Consider the following 15,270-nt stretch of genomic DNA (forward strand, 5'->3'; position numbering starts at 1 on the left):
GAACAGATACACCATGCCAGTATTAACCACAGGAAGAAGTGTATACCTCTGTAATTAATTTAATGACAGAAACTTATGGAACTGTTAGAGAAAAATAGCCTTTGTGGCTGCATTGTGGGTAGATGGTACACTATCTAACCCACAGAAACATGAGATATGAGGGTTTCTGTTAAGAAACAAAGAAGTGTTTTAAGAATTAAATAGTTGAACAAACCTGATTCAGCACTATATTGAGACAAAGGAGAAAATGTTAATTTAAAACCTTACAGAATACTAGAGCCACAGGGAAAGGCTTTGCAAGGGGAAATACAAAAAATGCTTAAGATAGAGGACACAGAGGACTAATGATAGTTACAAAGTAAAAATACATGATGTATAATGGATTTAAATGGAAGCAATGAGCAATGTTAATATGATTTGTTTTCTTTTCTGTTAATGCATGTTATCCTATGTCTTAAGTCATAATTTAATAAAGGTGTTTAAAATAAAGGAGGATGACAGAGAGTAGTCAAAAAGTGAGAACAATTCCATAGTTTTAGTCCCACAGCCTGATGAAGTAATTTAGCTCAAGAGAAACATCAATTTAAAATTTGTTTCCCGCTGTTTAAGGTGGATGAACTCATAAAAAGACTGGGGAAGGTAAGATTCTTAACCACATTAGGGCTTCCATAGGTGTGCCGACAATATCTCTCCAGAAGCTGAAGCCAGCAAAAAGACAGCCTTTTTATCCCCAGAGAGTTTGCTCCAATATATATTCCTTCCTTATGGGTTACATGGTATCTCTTCAAAGATTACTGGACAGAGTCCTAAAGTCCACTCATTAGACATGCTGCTGCTAAGATAGTGCCATAATATACTGTGAGGATTGAGACTCCTATCTAGGTAAAGCAAGGGCTGAATTAGACTTTTTCAGATAAGCCATTTTAACAGTACCTTCAGAGCAACTCAGGCATTACAGAGATAAAACATTTAGGTTATGTATTAGGAAGAATTGTTTGATCCCAAAAAAGAAGCACTAGAATCAGTGAGAACTTGACTTATTTTAGGAATTATGCAACAAGTGATGACATTTTTGGGATTAGCAGGATAATGTCAGAGATGTATACCCCAATTTCCATGTATAGTGCACTCTGTTATAGATCTAACAAAGGAGAAGATTCTTCTTAAACTAAAATGGACACAGCAGGCAGATAATGCACCTTTCAGATATTAAAAGTATTATGTTCAAACCCTGTCTTAGCATCCCCAGATTTCAGTAAAAGTAGGTTATACTGAGGCATCATGCAGTCATAGGAGGTTACTAGGCTAATGACTCTAGAGCCCTTACAAGCCTAGCCAAGTTTTACCCTTATTTCCACAATCAGCACCTATCACCCCTGTCCAAGAGGGATACAGGTGCAACCCCTGGGGTGAACTTATGGTTAGCCACCCATCAGATGTTAAGTATGAAGACATTGCTTTCACAGGACTTTGAGGAGAGAACAACACCCTGTATTATTTTTATTTCACAATCTAAGCAGAGCACAGACCAGATATTCCACTATTGAAAGGATCTGGAGCTGTCCCAAGAAGAAAATGGCAGCATTTCCTGCCAAATGTTGCAACAAGCCATTAGATCAACTAAAGAGAATCCAGAGAAGTGTCACTTATACATCATAAACAGGGTCTCAGCAACAATGACTTGTAATCCAAGAATAAGTTTCTGCTGGATTGATACATTAATTAGATGGCTATGTTGCTACACAACTTCAAACAAATGGAGTGGACCAGTAAGGCCTTCCTGCATGCAAGCATGGCAGATATGCCATACCATGCATCTATCAGTACCAGTTCTCCTACAACTACCACTCAAACTTGCAACCTAAAAGTATTACAGAGCTGCCATCAACAAGCTGGACTTCATATAACAGTACAGCTCATACAAGAGAGTATGTTTTTAACTGACAAAGACCATTTTTATCCATCTATAATAGCCTGCATACCACAAAACTGGTGTTATGGTGAACAGCATTCCAAGTATTTGCTCTTCATAGCTCATAATGTGTTTATACATGTTACTAATAAACAAATATATGTTACATTCATGATAATTCAAAACCATATGTCTTCCTTGAAGCCTGTACTTACATAAATGATGCAAAGTCTGGCCTAGTATAGCAAGCTGATTTACCTGCTTTTAATGTGGTGCTGTGTAGATGGACTGTGATTTATTTGCACTTTGTGCTCAGACCTATGTTTAATGCCATATAAGAGAACAAACTATATATAAATGATCAAAAACATATTTTTCAGATATGTGCTACACAACAGTATTCAAAGTCCAAATGTAAAAGCTTCTTGTGTAAACAATTGTCTGTTTTATACTGAACATGTTCAAGGTGTGTATGATTCTGGATACACTTTGTGCAGGCTTGTCTGTTATCTTGGTCATTGTAAACTGGGTTTCCAGATTTTAACAGTCTGTCAGTTTTAGAACAGTTCTGGTATTCATTTGTTTTGTAATACTAAATATGTATATACTGATTTTTCAGAAAATGTGGAAAAAATATAAGAAAAGAAAAGCAGTTTGTAACAGGTCATTATGAGCTATAGTCAAATTGTTATGTTGTGCTTGCTGCATGTCACACACAGATGAATTCCTGGCTGTGACCCAGATGACCTGGGACTAACTGGTGACTCAGGCATTAGATGACTCAGTGGGAGAGGGTAGGAGAGATCAGCCAGCAATGACTTGCTCATCCTGGGGAGTCAGGCTTACTGCTATATAGAAGTTAGGTGTCATAAATAGTTTCATTAGTAAAAATATAGCTATGACTGTGAAAGAATGAATTTTACCAGTAACAATAGGGTCATAATTAAGACATCCACACTATGCAACTTATACAGTCAAAGTGCAAGCAGCATTGCATGCATAATCGGATGGCCAGTATCACAGACCAATTGCAGAATACCTGAGGTTAGTGTTAAAACAAGAAACCTAGATGGTGACCTGGCTAAGAGCCTCCCATAACTGGCTATTGCCTATAAAGGACTACTGAATGGCAAACAGCAGAGTTAAAAACATACATAAATGAACAGTTATATTGACAGTTGGTTAGAGTGGCTAAAGGATATGTTCTAAATGAAAAGCAAACCAAAGAGAGCTGAGCCCTAAACCTGTTGGAGACATTGAGGTTTAAGGCGGAATTCAGAAGGACAATGCTTCAGAGTCCTGTGACTGCTACCTCAGCATCAAAAAGTACCAATGTTACTAAACTAATGAGTTACGTGTGCAAGTAAGCACAAAAAAGATGGAGATGTGATAAAAAAATTACTTGTCTTTCTTCTGTAACATATTAAGACAGTACTTTTGTATACATATATTGTGGTTTAACTTGTTCACAGATACTGATTGGCTCCAGCATGGGAGGATGGCTTATGGTATTGGCTGCCTTGGCTAGACCGGAGAGGGTCACTGGATTAGTTGGCAGTGCAGCAGCTCCAGATCACTTTTTAACTGCATTCAAGAATCTCCCTGCAGAGGTGAGGAAAATATGTTTTTAGTCTCAATTTTTAATGTGTTTATTTGGGGATTGGGAAGATGATTATAGCATACTACTTCTGTGAACAAGTGATAATAAAGCTGTTTTGTATGGTTGTCACCCGTCCCGTTGTCAGCGGGACACTCACGGGTTGAGCCCTCTCATCCCGCTTCAAACATTCACCAAGAGTGGGACTTTAAAAGTCCCGTTTTCCCCGATCGCGAATTCAATTACCGTGGAAAAACCGAAAATACTTCCATTTTTTCCACGGCAATGCGGCTACGTCACCACCCGGACCTGCAGTTAGAGGGATTCCCTGCTAGGTCCGGGTGGTGTAATGCAACAGCAATTGGCTGCAGGGACTGGAGGGGGTGGGGAATTACTAAGTGGAGCCCAATAAAGGTTGCAGCTATAGAGCACTAAGCTCTACAGCTGCGAACGAAAAATATCTGCAAATTCTATTTCGCTAGCCAGCAAGCAAGCCAGCCAGCCAGCAAGCAAGCAAGCAAAGAAACCATCCAGCAAGCAAAGAAGCCAGCCAGCCTGCAAGGGAGGAAGCCTGCCAGCCAGCCCGCCCAGCCACTTGAGCCATTCCAACAGGAAGGAAGCAAGCTAGCCCAGCAAAAACTGTGATAGTGGTAAGTACATAGTAGCATTTTGTGGCTTTAGTTACTTAAAATGGGAATATTGTGCTTTATTTAAGTTTTTAATGTTTAGAGGTAGATGGATGGAGATGTAGTATGCAGTATTTAAATATGTGCAGTGGTTATTTTGAGATTTTTGAGTAGTAGTTTAAAATGGGAATATACTGTGGTTTAATTTTTTTAATGTTTAGAGGTAAATGGGGGTGCAGTACGCAGTATTTAAATCTGTGCAGTGGTTATTTTGAGTAGTATTTTTTAAAGGTATAAAACCTGAATGTATATGTAATTGTTATTATTCTTGGGGGTATGATTTGGAAGCATTACTTTTAAAAGGTTGAACTGTGTATAGAATTTGTTTATTTCTGGTGGGGGGCAATGAAATATAAATTTAGTGTGATGTATTTCTATTGTCGTAGCTTTTTCTGGGTATTATCTGTTTGCAGACAGAAAATGTTCGAGCATAGTTTGCACTTTTTTGTATGGAAATGTGTGCAATTTAATCATGTTTTCAGGAAGTTAGGATATACTGTTTGGGTAATTTTTCCTGTTAGTTCCTGCAAGTCAATGTGTATGTGGTACAAGTCTACTTTTTGAGGGGGAATGTTAACAATTAATGTAATTCATTTATTATTCTAGTAGGTACATGTTGCCAATTTGCCGAAGCTGTTTCAAGATTGTTTTCATTTATACTTGTAAATGTGTGCATTTAATTTATTATGCATTTTTAATAAGGTTAAAATGTACTGCTTTGCTTGTGTGAATATGGGTGTGCTGCTTTTGCTTGGGCCTGTTTATTGCATTGCTGTGGTGGGTAAATTACTCTTAATTGCTATGTTTTGAGGTAAAAGGAGCCCATGGAGTCTGTTGTACACTGTAGTTTATATTACTTCTCTTGCAAGAAGTATTTTTAAAAGTTAAAATGTTTACGGACTTTTTCCTGTTTTTTTTTTTTTTTTTTTTTTTGTGGATGCATGCTCAGAAGTTAATGCAATGTATTTGCGATTGTGCTAAACCATGTTGTTGTAACAGGGTAGTTTGCTTTTATAATTAGCAAAGTTTGTATTTTGTGTTTTAGTTTGTTTGTGTCCTTCGGTTTTTCCCGGTTAGGGGTCGCCACAGCGGAACTTCGGTCCGCTAATGATTGGTAGTGGATTTTTACGTACAACCTTCAACGAAGGCACGCCCCATTCACGTATGCCTCCACACAGAAGACGCTCTAGCTGAGAATCGAACGGGACAACATCTTGCTATGAGGCGACAACGCTACCGCAGCACCACCACCGCAGTTTATGTATTTTGTGTTTTAGTGATGTCTTCAATAAACTTATGTACTGTTTTCATTATAATCCGATTACGACCAGTGCTGCTGTTGGGCATGTTCATTAATAGATCATTCGGCTGTGTAAATTAGTGCCATACATTTCTTTTAACTGGTGTGGTCAAAAGCTAAATCAGGTCTATGGTATCCACTGTGCATTCTCATTCATTTTAGTGTTTTTTGGTTCAGTGAATATGGTTAACTTTCTTTTCTTGAGGGGTGGGGTGGGGATGTTCGGTGGTAAAAATAATGCATTTAATTTTCTATAAGCTGTGTTAATGTTAGTTTTCAATGGCCAAAATACCCCCTACTAACTGTTTGTAATAATTCTTTTCTGCTCCATTCCTCGGTTCTTTCGCATGCCAGTGTTTTTTGAGCCAGTTCTTTCAAGTACCAATGTTTTTCAAGCCAGTTCTTTCAAGTGACAATGTTTTTCGAGCCAGTTCTTTCATGTGTCAAATGTTTTTCAAGCCAGTTCTTTCTCATGCCAATGTTTTTCGAGACAGTTCTTTCGTGTGCCAATGTTTTTTGAGCCAGTTCTTTTGCATGCCAGTGTTTTCAAGCCAGTTCTTTTCGCATGCCAATGTTTTTCAAGCCAGTTCTTTCGCGTGCCAATGTTTTTCAAGCCAGTTCTTTCTCATGCCAATGTTTTTCAAGCCAGTTCTTTCTAATGCCAATGTTTTTCGAACCAGTTCTTTCGGGTGCCAATGTTTTTCAAGCCAGTTTTTTCGCATGCCAATGTTTTTTGAGCCAGTTCTTTCACATGCCAATGTTTTTCGAGCCAGTTCTTTCGTATGCCAATGTTTTTGAGCCAGTTCATTTGTGCTGTGAACCAGTATGTTACTGCACCATACTAACACAGTTTTGGTAAATATGTTGCATATCAGGTAAGTACAGATTCAAGCATGAAGAGAGCAGCAGCTTCATCACAGTCAACCAGCAGCAAGAGAATATGCAAGTGGCAGGATGTTTGGAAAACAGAATTCAACTGGATCGAGAGATACAGTGATGTCAAAGCGTTCTGCAGATATTGCAAGAGAGAATTTCTAGTAACCCACGGTGGAAGAAATGATGTTGCACGACATGATGCAACTGAGCAACATAAGACTGCTATTCTTCAAGCTAAATCCACTCACCTGATGACAAAGTGGGCAAGGAATACAAACCTTGAGGGACCAGAGCTTAGGATCATTGCAGCAGAAGCCTCTGAGGTGTTCCATGCTGTTAAGCACAATATTTCCTATAACAGCCTGGATTGTGCAGTAAAGCTGGCCAGCCAGTTGTACAGTGACTGCAAAGAAACTATCTTGTGGCAGAACCAAGGCTGAAGCCATAGTCAAAAATGTTTTGGGACCACACTCACTGGAATGCCTCCTGCATGACCTTCAAAAACCAGGCACTTCATTTGCAATTTCATCAGATGCTTCCAACAAGGGGAACATAAAATTATTTCCACTTGTTATGAGGTATTTTTCTAAAGAAGAAGGGGTGGTGAATGGCCTTTTGGACTTCTATGAAGACCCTGATGAATCTGCACAGGCTATTTCACATCAAATTTCCAACATTATGGAAAGGCATTCCTTGCCCTGGAACAGCATTTCAGCTTATGGGGAAGAAATCTCGTGTGTATACTAGATTAAAAGAAAAGTGCCCATCTCTTCAGAAGGCTAACTGTGTTGACCACATCATTCACAATGTAGCCAAAAAAGCTGCAGCACAACTACCGTACGACGTGGAAGTATTTGTATGAAACTTTTCAGCCACTTCTCAGGTTCGGCCACAAGGACCAGAGACTTGAAAGACTTCTTTAAGTTTTGTGACATGGAATTTGAGAGTCTGTTAAGACATGTGCCAACAAGGTGGCTGTCACTACTCCCAGCCATTGAAAGAGTAGTGAAAAATCTCCCAGTTATCCAGTCCTATTTCCTCTCCAAAGGGAGAAGAGGAGACCCCCTGGCAGATATGGCAGTACTTTTCAGCTAATGAACATGGTGAGAATGAATTGCCTATGCTGCCCCAGTACTATTTGCACTTTCTCTGTGCTGTTCTTGTTGATTTTAATGAACATATAAGTACATTAGAAATATCAGCACTTACTGCCATGGAAACCTTTTGTGTAATGGTCTCTCTGAAGCAAAAACTGCAGGCAAGAGCTGAAGTTGCTTTCTTTGGAGGGAAACTTAGGGCACTTATGAGCTCATTAGATAGCACTTCTGCTAACAAACTGAAAAGAGACTTCATTGTGTTCTTGGAGACAGCAGTGAAATACCTGGAACAGTGGTTTGATTATACTGAAAGCAACTACTTGTTTACACTATCTAAATTATCTCTAAATGAACCCTTTGCTTTCAGTGACTTGCTTAATGTGACCACTGCCCTGAGTCTGCAGGATGTAGATGAAGAGTATCTTTTTAGGGACTACTTGGCAATTAGGCCCTCTCTCAAACAGTTATGTAACACAAGCTTGACCCTAGGAGAGAAGTGGCTGAAGCTTTTCAAAGAAGGGCCTGAAATGACTACACTATATCTGGTAATTGCTAGGGTTTTATCTATACCGACTTCAAACACATCTGCAGAAAGAGTTTTTTCTTTGGTGAAAGGTAAATGGACAGATGTGCGAAACCGATGTAGTGTGGACTTGTTAAAAGCTGAACTAATGATGAGTGTAAATTACCGGATGAAATGTTGTGACTTTTACTCAAATATTGTTTCAAATCGGGCCCTTCTTCAAGCCATAAAATCTAATTCAAAATACACTTTAAAAAAAAGTGACTTAGTGTACTAGTGTGCAGTATAAAGTACTAGGGTGCAGTTTGTAATTTTGTGTTTTTCTTTGTTTAGTGTTAATTTGCTAGTGTGCAGTATGTAGTACTAGGGTACAGTATGTCATTTTGTGTTTTTTCTTTGCTTTAGCTTTAATTGACAATAAAGTCTTAATTTTATACTTGGCTTGTATGTGGTATGTAGATTTTTTTAAGTTTTCTTTCTGAATAGTAGTGGTTGGTTTATGAAGTTTTTAACTTTTTAAATAAACAAGTGTCTGTATAATGAGTAGTGTGTTTTTTATTCATTTAAAGTTTATTTACTTTTACAACTGAGTAATGTGTGTTTTTGCAGTAATAGTTCACTTCATTTAAATGGTATGAGTTTTCAGTATGCTGTAATGTCACAATGTTGTATCCATAACTAATACTGCATCTCCTTTAACAACTCTGGTGATGTGGTGGGGGTGTGGCCAGTGTCATGTCAATGTCCCACTTTGCCCTTGTTAAAAGGTGGCAACCCTACTGTTTTGCCATTTTAATTTTACTTGTATAGGCATAGTGATTCACAAACCTGATAATTTAATGTAACATGGATGCAAAGGGGCTATTAATTTTGTTTGTTAAATAGATGAATTGGTCCAAGAACCCTAACCCTTTTCTGCCACAACCTCTCTCTTAAAGCAAAATAGTAACAGCTTTTTACACCAAACAAGTAGCACATATTTGAACAAAGGAGCAATTGTGATACTCTAGCTTATAATTGCACATAATTAACATTATTAGGGTATTAAAAATACATAAAAGCACTCCTTCCAGTAGTCCAGATCCCATCCTGTCAGGAAATCCCGATAATAAATCTAGCTGTGTTACTTTTAACAGTGAAGTAGCATATGCTAGATAAGCACAGCTGCAGTAATTAAAATCACAGTACTTTTTGTACAGAGCTATTTCTCAAGAGTAGAGACAGATTCTGTTTAACGCATTTTAAAGGGAAAATGCATTTGCTCTGTACTACTGTACAATAAAATACAGTTTATTTCTGTTTTTATCTAGAAGTTCAGAGTAGGACTGTTACATATACAAAACTTTCATTGTGCATAAAACTTCCTGATTCTGAAAGGGGTTAAACTTATGGATGATAACCAGTGGCAACAGATGAATTAAAGCAAGGTAAGGCTGAAAAGAATTACTGAATAGATAAGTGGAATAGGGCTAGCTGTTTCAGGATGAGGTCAACTTTGAGAGTGGCTACATTTTAAACAAAGAACTGGCCATACACTACTGCCCATGCTAAATACTTTTCCAGAGGTACTTGTCCTCTTCAGACTACATGCCGGAGTTGGTTCTATACAAAAGTAGGATACATCTCCCCCAATCTCCACCTGCTAAAAAACAGTTTCCCTAGGGTCAGTCGTAGTCATTCCATTCTTTTTACTCCCCTTCTCCACATCATATTATATTTTTCATGAGAATTTCGGTGTGCTTCCACTGTTTCCTTAAATAATTTTGCTGTTTATTGCTTTGCATTCGGTGAACCCAAAGTGTAACCTCAGCTGCTGGCTGGTTCTTAATCTGTTTCAGTAAACAACTTCTTATTTGGTGCTGCATTTCCCCTGCACCTCTTTTTTTGATTGTTTGCTTTCTTTTGCACTTTGCCTGCTTTAGAATGTTTGACGCACACATCCCTTTGCCATTTCTGTTACTAGAATAAAGTGGTAGGTTCTTTCACTGTACCCTTTCTTTTCTCACGCTGTCTAAAACATTATAAAGATTTTGTCCACCTCTCATTATACATTTTTTTTTCATATAAAACATCTTTTGAGTGATACCCCCTTTGTTTTCCCCTCAAATCTTGACAAAGCATACTTCTTTTCCGCTGTAATATACCAATTAAATGGTTCGGCTTCCCCCTTAAATGTTGTCTATAATCTTTACTATTTTTTGTGTTGAGAGATTGAAAGACCCCTAATTCTTCCTTGTTGGTTGCCTCAGTCACAATTCCCCTTTACTGACCACATTTTATTGGCAGTTTATTTACTGCACTGTTAAAAACTGTGGTTGACATTTCCATTAAATGCAAACATCTCAAAATCATTCTTTCTTTCCCAAGTCAGATATTTTGCTCACATCAGCACAGTATTAGATGACTGAGACCCCAGTACATGCATAAACAAATATTTGTATTCTTTATACTTTCGTATACCATCAGCATTTCATATGAACTACAACTGATCTTACAAAAAAGACCAGAAAATATTCAGGTGAAAGAGATATTTTTGTTAATAAATATGGTATAATGAAAATGATGTATCACTATTTAATTGGTATTGTGTTCTTTTTTATTGCTGCAATTTAATAATCTCACAGGTAAGTAATTCACTTCTAAATCATTAATACTAATTTTTGGGATGGTCAGCTTTTTCCTCCACCAGAGATCGTGGAGGTTCCAACCGTTTTAGTCACCCAAGCAACTATCTCAAAAATGTATTTAGCAACAGGCAAGTTCCAGTCATCAGAACTAGCCTTATTGTTTATTAAGAACAGTAGTGCCAACTTGAAATCCAGAATATATAAAAACAGAAATTAAGAAAGATGCAGACAGTTCACTAGACTAGAAGCATATTAGGTTACCCAGTATGACTTTTATATTTAAAATACAGTTAGTAAAATCTTTTATTTCTGTCTGTACTTTATATGCAAGTTCCTTAATTTCCTTCACCAATAGAAATTGAGAAATGTACCAGAAAGTGTTTTAATCTCACTTATATAGGTAGTCAAACTTTTGACAGGTAGAAAGTGCAACAAAACCAATAAAGTGAAATTTCATAAGTGCTGTAGTTTAGGCTTTTTCAGCCCTAAACCAACTGCATCTAGAACTGTTGCAAGTCATTTAAGTCAATATACCCATATTCAAGTCCAGCGTTAACACGGTCTTTAGAGAGGTGCTCATCTTTTGCAAACTTATTATGCTAAAGTCAGAAAGATAACACTAACTGAAAAACATTGATTCTTTGGTTAATAAACAGTGGCTACTTGTGTATGTATGCACAAAGTCTGCATCCTGATGCTGTAGAAATGGGAATCGTAATCTGTGGCAGGTACAGAATAATTTCTACAAATGAGACATCGTATTGTAAACAAGCATAACTTAACAGAGTCCCATCATGTCGTAGTGCAGGTGCTTTCTATTAGCGGTTCAGACTCGTTAAAAAGACAAGGGATGATTTGATAAGAAGAGCTGCACTTTCAGTAACCACTAGAATTTGTGCCACAAGCATTAGAACTGCTCAGCTACTAAACTTTCACAGCTTGCCACTCCCCTTTCTTTCCTTTTTCTGTCCTGTACCATCAATGCCGGCCCTAGGCATAGGCCAACTAGGTGGCCACCTAAGGTGCCGCTCTAGCAGAGGTGCTATTCCAGTAATCTGAATGGTGTAGGTAAACCAGGATGGGGGTATAGGGTGGTGTTGGGGGGGGGGCACTGTGAAGACCTTTTGCCTAGGGCACCAGTTGACCAAAGGCCGGTCCTGTGTACCATCTCTCTCTCTCTCTCCAGTTCTTTTTTTGCCACAAAAACACCTAGAAGCGTACATCTATAGTACGCGAAAGCGCTTATCCTGTTCACCTCTCAATAAAATCGGAATGTTGGATATAAGCTACGTTTTTGACTGAATCTTTGTTCCATCGTGGAGGATCCTACAGTGTCATTTACATTACAAAAACACCTATGCTATAAGTAACATCCCTAAGCTGTCTAATTTAAAAAATCATTTTCCCAGGTACAGCATTGTATAATTGGGATTTTCTTCTTTCTCTTTTGTATCTTTTCTTCAGGTAGCAAAACTATTGTTCTTTTTCTATCTGCTTGAGGGAAAAAAAGTTCTTTTGTTCTTTCCTCAGCACTAACCATTGACCCACCCTTACAACTACCCACAGCATTATCTCTTTTATTTTATAAATATGTCCACAGCAGGCACATTACATGCCTGCACTACCTGATTACACAAGGTGAAAATGCCTGTACTGCCTGAGTACACAATGTGACACCCAAATATGTTCAATATGATAGGGGTTCAGTGGTATGATAAGTATTAGAAGAAGTTTTACTTTCTCAAGAACTAGCCGCATTAGAACAACAGAATCACTCCCTTTCTCAGATTCCCTCTGCATCACAGCTTAAGCCTAAAGTAATTCTAAACACACCGAGTTGCATTTAAGGACAGAGGGAGCCCCTTTCTCTTTCAAGGGTTCTGTGGCCCACAAAGACATGGCTGAAGAAAAAAACCTTACTGGAGCAGCCCTGTCCCAAAATTATTGCAAAAGACTGGAAATGTTGACAGGGAGTCTAGGAAATTTCACATTATTATTGCAATAAAGTCCTGTTTGTTCTTAAAACTTGCAGGTACATGTGAGTACTAAACCTGTTGATGGGAGTCTGATAACTTCCCTCCCACTAATTATCAGTTAGTTGCTGTACTGATGTGTTTTCATTTCAGGTGATCAGAAAGTCATACATGAAGAGTCCTTGTCAGAGTTTTCTTCTGGTTCATTTTTTCTCTTGTACCTATTTTTGCAGTGCCAGCTGACCCATCACCACTTCTGTCATTTTTTTGTGGCACCAATCTCTTTTCCCTCAGGTTTCAGCTTTTTCAGTACTTAAGTTTTCTGAAGTCATTCTATCCAACATCAGTTCAGTTGCATTATCAGATACCATGCCAGACCTTTGCTGTGCCAGTGAACACAGCATTGGTGACCCACCTTCCTCCACAGGCACCCTTCTTGATACCATTCTTTCTGGCAAAAACTCTCCAGATTAGGTCTCTCTAGCATCTGTCCCCCTGTCATCAGATTTTCAGATGCTTCTGACTCCTCACTTCTATACAACTGGCCTTCCTAATGCTAGGAACCCTTCCTCTGTTATCTGCACTGGTTTTGCAGCACAGTACCTTTAGTCCCATTCTGCAGACTTTACTGGGGTTCCCAGCCAATCTACAGTTTTCCAGGCAAAATCTTTGCAGGGGCCAGTGGGTCAATGTGAGTGTGTATCCTATGATTATCTCATTCCCACCAGCCCTCATATTCCATCCTTATCACTGACAGTCACACCACCCCTTCAGTAATTAGCAACAAGTAATGGGGTTGCAGGAGCTCCTAAAAAAGTTCTCTAATAGATCACACAGAACTAGAATGACTTAGATTATTACTCCAGATTCTTTTTGGTGCTCAAGAAAACCAAGGATCTTAGGCCTCTGCTATTAATATCCTTATAAAGCAAGTAATACAGCTAATCTAAAACGTTAAGGCTATACTGGATTTGAGCAGCTTACTTATTTGCATTCCCAAAGAATCCTTTCATATGATCATTTTCCACTCTATCCTATTATGTCTGACAAAAACAGATGAGATATGCTGCTTGGACCTCCCATCTGCATATCAAAATTCACAAAGAATTTGTGAGGTATCCACACTTCCGGGTTAGAGACCATCACTACCAGTTCACAGCTCTCCAGTTAGTCTCACCCCAGCCTTATGGTGCTCTTACAAATGTATGACTGTAGCTGCAGATCATGTCAGACTCTAAGGATCAGAGGTCTTCGGTCTGGATGTGTGTTGTGTGGCCCCTTGCTGGCCCAACCGAAGATGTTCTTCTATAACAGAGAGTATCTGCTCAAACTATTCTCCCTAGTGTCACAGTGAACCTTACAAAGTCCCACCTTCAGCTGCTTCAAAATCTAGTCGTCATAGTGTTCCCTGGACATAATCATCACTGCACTTTCTTGCCTCACAAGAGGTTCCCATTCCTCCAACAAGCAATGTATCTTATCCAAAGTGTTCAGTCTTTCCTGCACAGTCTTCTCTCAAGGCTCTGGGCCTCATTTAAATTCAAATTGTATGGTCTTTCATACCTGGGTCTACATGAGAGCACTCCAGTTCAGTAGTCTCAAAACTCAGTGTGTTTTCTCCAGCAAATTCAAATTTTAAAGGCTTGCTGCTCTTATCAAGCCTAGTGGTTATATTACACAAATGCACCGACAGGGACCCCTTTTCATACTCAAACCTCACAGCATTTACTACTGATGCATCTGTTTTACATAAAGGAGACTTTCAATGGATAAACTATTCAAAGGATGTGGAAATCCGAGAAGACCCCGTCTGTGCATCATCTTCCTAGAAGTTTTGACAGTGCTGCTGTTCCTTTTGACATTTCTGGGCTCTACCTAGGGGAGAGATTTATGTCCAGTCAGACAATATGACTGTAGTGTGGTGTATTACTAAGCATGATAGAAATTTGCTGTTACTTTTTGTGTCAAGAGGTTACAAGCATATGGCATTGGGCCATCCAGTCCTTGTCCTGGTTGCAATGCACATTCTATAGCAGACAGACAGAGGCAATGTCTTTTAATTCCCCCTAAACTATCCAGCCAACAAGTGTACTTACTTCTTTTCTCTAATGCCATCTTCAGGAAGTTAGTTGAAGGATACTCTATCCCATCTTTGGTCGAATGCTCCCTACACTTTTCCTCATTTACTCTGGTGACATGGATCATCCACAAATCATCACCATCCAAGGCATAAGAAATCCTTACAGCTACTTATGGGCCCAAACAAAATTGGTTCATTCCCATCAAACTTTTGTTGTATGAAAGCTTATGAGACTTTGGCCTTCCAAAGTGTTGCTTCCTTGTGTATCAGGCAGGTTTCACCCAGATCTCTATCCCTTGGAACTTACTATTTTATCTGTTCCAGTTCCAGTAATAGTTAAATGTTTTAGCTTTTTCTCACACACAAATCTGCATCAATCATCACTCTGGCCCAGTGCCCTACATAAGAGACCTACCATCACAAATGTTTCACTTTTCCAAAAGCAGCCCACAGACTTTACCCCTTATTTCCTCCATTTCCAAAGTTTCTCAATTATCTCTCACAATGTATCTGTTCTGGATTTTTTTTTTCATTTACCAATGTTCTCTTTGTGACCATTTCCTACTTTCACTTGGATAAATATTTTATCTTGCTACCCT

The 15,270-nt window shown here is 38.6% G+C and overlaps 1 protein-coding gene across 1 annotated transcript in view; it reads left to right on the plus strand.

Annotated features, from left to right (window-relative positions):
• The window catches only part of LOC122809445 (palmitoyl-protein thioesterase ABHD10, mitochondrial-like), a 244,813-nt gene that overhangs the window by 197,383 nt on the left and 32,160 nt on the right, over nt 1-15,270 (plus strand). Inside the window, exon 4 of the mRNA XM_044080964.1 lies at nt 3,385-3,522. Coding sequence (XP_043936899.1) covers nt 3,385-3,522 — 138 coding nt within the window. The remainder of the gene's footprint in view (nt 1-3,384; nt 3,523-15,270) is intronic.

The sequence above is a fragment of the Protopterus annectens genome, chromosome 8.part0 (genome assembly GCF_019279795.1).
Source record: "Protopterus annectens isolate FY-2018-M chromosome 8.part0, PAN1.0, whole genome shotgun sequence".
NCBI lineage: Eukaryota > Metazoa > Chordata > Ceratodontiformes > Protopteridae > Protopterus > Protopterus annectens.